This window comes from Diceros bicornis, chromosome 26 (genome assembly GCF_020826845.1).
Source record: "Diceros bicornis minor isolate mBicDic1 chromosome 26, mDicBic1.mat.cur, whole genome shotgun sequence".
NCBI lineage: Eukaryota > Metazoa > Chordata > Mammalia > Perissodactyla > Rhinocerotidae > Diceros > Diceros bicornis.
The window spans coordinates 29,224,782-29,230,839 of NC_080765.1; the positions used below are offsets into that span (position 1 = coordinate 29,224,782).

Genomic DNA, 6,058 nt, shown 5'->3' on the forward strand with positions numbered 1-6,058 from the left:
AGGGTGGGTGGGGAGGGTGACTGGAGACCCATTGGTGAGGTCCCGGGCCAGGCCCCGGGCTCCAGGCAGCCCCTCCCCCACCCCGGCGGTTGGCGCCCCACCCCACCCCCACCCCGGAGCCCCGTTGCCTAGGAACCCTCGGCGTGTTTGGACTCTTCGCCTCGCGCAGGCGCCGGTGCCCGACACTTGGCGGGACTGGCCGACTGGGCTGGAAGCTTTGCGCCGAGCGGACCAGGTCAGCTCTGCGACCCGCGGCGATGGCCTCCTGGTTTGGTGGCCTAGGCTCTGGCTTAGGCCATTCCCTGGGGCAAGTGGGCGGCAGTGTGGCTTCCCTCACTGGACACATCTCTAACTTCACCAAAGATGTGCTGAGGAAGGGAAGGGAGAAGGCGGAAGAGTCACCGGACTCTGGGAGGACGGAGATGGAGGACGTTCAGGCAATTGTAGCGTCAGAGGAGAGACTGAGAACCCAAGCTTTGAGAAAAGCTGAAAGTTTACAGCAGATGGTGGAGGAAAAAGACACAAGGCTTGCCTCCATGAGAGAAGAAAACAGTCACCTGATAGAAGCCCTGGAACGACTGAGAGAACAGACTGGAACTGCACCTGTGGTTGACCCTAAAACCCTGGACAGGATGACACAACTAGAATCTGAGGTCTCTCAGGTGATGGTGATAAAAGGTCATCTGGAGGAGGAAGTAAAACTTCATCAAAAGATGAGTGAAGAGCAAAACCAGAGGAAGACACAGCTCCTTCGAACATTACAAGAGCAGAAACAGGAAATCAATGAACTTAAATACCAGCGTGAGCAAATGCATATGAAACACACTCAGCTCTTTTCAGCCAAAGATGAGGAAATTAAGAATTTGCAAAACACGATAAAAGAGATCAAAACCCAGTTGCCTGAAAAAACCCAGCACATACAGACAAAAGATTCAGAGATTTGTCAAGTACCAAAAGTTGAGAGTCTGAGTATGGAAAACAGAATTGAAAAGCATGATTTATCTAAAGCCGAAACTGAAAGATTAGAAGGAAGAAAAGAACAGGAATGGGAGATGAAACTTCGAGCTGAAAAGAGTATCCCTTTGACGGAGCAGATTGACGAGCCTTACAAACATGAGATTGGTCAACTAACTCAGATTATCCAGCAAAAAGATTTGGAGATACAGGGTCTTCAAGCTAGAATAGCTTCAGCTCCCTACATCCAGGCTGTTGGGGACCATCAGCAGCAACCGCAAGCCTATGCTTTGGAAAGGGAACAAATGTTAGCTGTTTTCAATGAGAAGGTGAGGGAAAACAGCAACCTAAAGAGAGAGTATCACAAAATGATGGACATACTGGTTGCCAAAGAAGCAGACCTTGTGAAGCTGCAAGATGAAAATACAAAACGGTCCACGAGATTTGAAAGTAGTGGTCAGGATATGTTTAGAGAAACAATTCAGAGCTTATCACACATCATTCGAGCAAAAGACGTGGAAATCGCTGCCTTGAGTCAGAAATGTCAGACTTTATGGACAATTTTGCAGACATCCAGCACTGGCAGTGAGGTTGGAGGGGTTACTGTGAATCAGCTGGAGGAGCTTCTGCAGGAACGTGACACATTACAGCAGCAGGTCTCCCTAATGGAGGACTGGACACAGCAGGTGATGACCGTGGTGCGCAACATGCAGCGAGAGTCAGCCCAGCTCCAGAAAGAGCTTCCACAGCTTCAGGCTTGGGTCTTAATGGACAGCGATAATAAGTCTCAACTACGGATGACCTCTACTGACCTGATCCAAAATTATAAAGAGGATGAAATCCAAGTCACACATTTGGCAAAGAAATTAGCACAAACGCAGCTCAGCCTAGAGCAGCTGTGCAATGCCAAGGATGTTCTTTTAGGTCCATTTGACATCATTTCACCACAGCCTCCCACCACATCATCACTTACTTCAGAGTCAGCCGACTCTCTGAAGGCAGCTAGATCTGATGCAGTGAGTGAGTCTTCTAAAGCGCTCCCAGAAGAGATAGAAGAGTTAAGGAGATCCACCGAGGAAAAAGAGGCAGCCATTAGAAGCCTCCAGGAGGAGAATCAGAGACTGTCTGCTGCGATTGCTGCCACCTCCGCACGAGAAAGAAAACAACGCGAAGAAACAGATTCTGAAATCCAGCAGCTCAGGGAGAAACAAGATGTTTTACAAAACTTCCTTCAGGAAAAAGAGCTCTTAGTCAACGCAGAAAGTGAGGAATTACTTTCTTTGAGTGAAAACTACACAACTGAAGTGAATGAAAATGAACTTTTGAGGCAGGCAGTAACAAACCTGAAGGAGAGAATATTACATTTTGAAGTGGATTTGCATAAAGTAAAACAAGAAAATGAAAAAATACTAGAAAGGTCCAGGGAAAAGGAAACAGAAAACCAGGCATTACAAGAGACAAATATGCGGCTTTCTATGATGCTGAGAGAGAAAGAGTTCGAATCTGCTGCAGTGAAGAGAAGGCTCTTGCTTTGGAGCGACTCCTGAAAGAAAAGCAGCAGGGCCAGGCTGGGGAGTTAAACCAGCTTTTACATGCAGTCACGTCCATGCAGGAAAAGACAGGTCTGTTTCAGCAGGAGAGAGATGAAGTCGTGTTGGCACTGAAACAGCAACAAATGGAAAACTGTGCCCTACAGAATGAGGTTCACCATTTACGTGACAATGAATTACGCTTACACCAGGAGCTAGAGATCTCATACCCAGGCTTTAGAGTCAGAAGATGCTCATCTCCGTGCAATGCTGGTTGCAGAAGACAGAGCACCTCAACTAAGAAAGAGGGTCACAACACTAGAGGCAAAGCTACTTTTATCTTCCCAGGCAATGCAAAAGGCAAGCCATCAAGCCAGTGAACAGGTAGAGTCACTAGAGGAACAAGTGAACGTTGTCACCAAGCAGAAAGCTGAAACCGCATTACAGCTTTCTGTCTCCCAGGAACAAGAAAAGCAGTATGCTCGAGCACTAGCCAACCTGAAGATGACACTAGCGGAATGGATGGAAAAGGCAGACGATCTAGAAGGAAAACTGATGACATTGCAGGGAAGACTGGAGAAAGCAAATGCTGTCTTGGATCTGAAGGAGGAACAAATTGGAGAATTTAAAAAGCAAAATGAGGTCCAACAGGAAATGTTGGATGAGGTGCAAAAGAAATGGATGAACTTAGTAAGTAGCATGGAAGGAAAAGTAGACAAAGTTCTAGTGAGAAAGCTCTTCCTGGACTATTTTCAAACACCCAAACGGGAACGTCAGGAAGTGTTACGATTAATGGGAAGCACTCTGGGAATGAAACGGGAAGAAATGGAGCAGCTCGTCCAGGAAGAGCAAAGCGGCCTTACCAGATGGATGACTGGGTGGCTTGGATCAAGAAGTGTCCCCAACACACCTCTGACCCCAAATCAGCAATCTGAGCTCAATGGTTCTTTTTCAGAACTTTTTGTTAAATTTCTAGAAACTGAGTCTCATGTAGCTTTTCCACCACAAAAGCTCTCTGCTCAGGATGGGAAGCATCTGGATGCACCCAGAAGGAATAAACTGGCGAAAAATGTACCACCACATCTTAAAACCACCCTCAGATCCACACCCAGAAAATCAGATGTGAATGCCTGCTCCACAGCTGTGTCTCTTATTGACCCACCCGGCCCTGGGACTGGGGGGTCTGGGCATCTTCTTTTAAACGCTGTTACTGATGTTGTGCCCACATGTACACCTTTGCTCCTGTCACCTGCCAAGAGTGCTGCAGTTACCCTGAAAGACCTTTCAAAGCAGTAGAGGATCCCCAAGGCTGAGACAAGACAACGCTTTAGAGAAACCAGGTCGCTTTGTGTGTGTTTCTTATCACAAAGTGGCCTTCTGGAAAAAGTAGTAGATTTGTTTGCAATTTTACTTTAAGTTTAATATAAATATTGTTCATACTTTAAAAAAGTGTCCTTTAAGGTATTCACCCCACTTAAACCAGAGATTACCTCTTGGGAGAGTGGGCCTGGGTGGGACTGGAGGCTGTGGTCAAAGGAGACTTCCAGTCATGTTTGTAGCACTTTCACTTTTTACAAGGAACGGGTGTTTTTTTAGGTGAACCTTGGGTAATTAGAACAGTAACTTGTGTTAATGCTCAAAAATTATAAAATACACAAATGCACGCTCCTTGTATAAGAAGAAAGGTGAACAGAGCAAAAGGGCAAGATGCATAAAAATTTAAAAAGGAAAGTTCCGTTTTCCTGGCTCAATCCTACTCCTCTTTCATTGCCTAGGAAACCACTCTATTGCGAACCTGGATTCTCTCAGGCCTTTTAGATATATATGTATATTTGTATATAGGGGAGGATGTTACTCCCAGACTCACTTTTTAAAAAAAGTCACTACACCTTAAAGATCTTTCCAAATGTGAATGAATTCCATCATGTACCTTAATTTATTGAACTAGCACCTCGTGATAAGCATTGGAGCAGTTTCCACACCAAATCCTATCAAAGGTCCGTGGTCCACTCCCTTGCCCATTTCCTTAAGAGTCACTCCAAGTCTTCATCGTTTCCACAAGCATGAGCCTCCTTATACCCTCTTGAAGAGATCAGAGGCCAGATAGTCAAGAACTCTCCATTTCCCGCACCCCCTTCCTAGATTCCACCATCCCTCTATTTCTCTCCATCCATCTCTACTCTTTCCCTTTTGTTTTACAGGAAAAGGGATCCAGCTTTGCATTTCCAGGGGAATTGCTCCATTGTACCCTGGAAAATTATCTCTTCATACTTCTTCAAAGACCTCAGTCCATTAATTTCCATCTGCTTTCTCTTCAGCCTGTCTCTTTCCCTAAGCAGAGGAGCTCACCCGCGTCTCTCCCAGGATCTACACCTCTCGTTTCTGCTCCTCCAACGACCACCTCCTCTCTCTACCTTTCATGGCTAAGCTTCTGCAAAAATTCTCTACTCCTCCTCCTCATCTCATCTCTCACTGACTTCTTGAAAGGTTCTCAAAATCTTGTGTTTGTAATGTCCTAGGATGTTTCGAATGCACACTCTTTAGTCCTTTATTTACCTAAACTCTCAGTGGTGTCCGATGAATTCTATCCACATGTTTGGTCTTTAAACATTCTCTCCACCCTCTTTCTTGTTGGAATGCCACTTTCTCCAGGTGCCCTTCCTAACCCCAGACCCTTCTTTCTCAGCATCCTGTGTGGCTTCTTCTTCTGACCACTTCTTAAAGGTTTATGCTCTCTAAGGCATCATCTTCAGGGAACAGGATCTTCTCACTCTCCCTGTGGTCTCAAAGAAGGTCATCCACTCCCATGATTGGACTCTCACCTGGATGCTAATGACTTCTGAATGCCTGTGTCTAACCTCACCCTTCTCCTGACTCCACACTGGTTTATCTCACTGTCTGCTGGACACCTCCATCAGGATGTCCATAGGCTTCTCAAAATCAACATGTCTGAAAGGGAACCCAGTATCTTCCCGTACTATCCTCCTCCTCCTCCTCTGTTCCTATTATCACCTGATAAAACTCTCTCCATCTTATCACCCAAGCAAGAGGCCTCAGAGCCATGGTTGATCTCTCTGTCTCATCCACTTCATATCTAATCAACTACCAAACTGAGCTTAATTCCTTCCCTTCTTTTCTGTTCCCACTGCTCTGGTCTATCCCTCCCTGTCTCCTGCTTGGACTAGCACCATAGACTCCTTACTGATGTTGCTGGTTGCACTCTTGCCCCCGCCCCTTGAATCCATCTTCCACACTGCTGGGAGGGGGAACTAAGGTGAAAACCTGCTGTTACTGAAATGATACCTGGTACCCACAAGGTTGACCCAGGAAGCAAAGTAACCAAAGTTTCTGAGCTTGTTTTACAGAACAACAGGAAGACTGCTGATTAGAGAGCAGCTTGGCAACAGCCTCCTCTCCCCCACCTGACTACATATCATGCAGATACATCGAGAAGCTAAAGTGACCGATCGTGAACTTTAGACATCACAGACAAAGATCCATTCCATGCAACATATAGGATGCCACTGGATTTGCACATGTGACCTACAAAGAAGTATGAATGACAGCTGCGCCTG

General features: G+C 46.1%; 1 protein-coding gene across 1 annotated transcript; it reads left to right on the forward strand.

Annotated features, from left to right (window-relative positions):
- Window positions 1–223: 223 nt before the first annotated feature.
- Window positions 224–3,796, forward strand: LOC131422546 (thyroid receptor-interacting protein 11-like). The gene is given in 3 exon segments (XM_058569877.1): window positions 224–2,456; window positions 2,459–2,700; window positions 2,702–3,796. Coding segments are annotated over 3 exon segments (3,519 nt in total). The 5' UTR covers window positions 224–257; the 3' UTR covers window positions 3,780–3,796.
- Window positions 3,797–6,058: the final 2,262 nt, after the last annotated feature.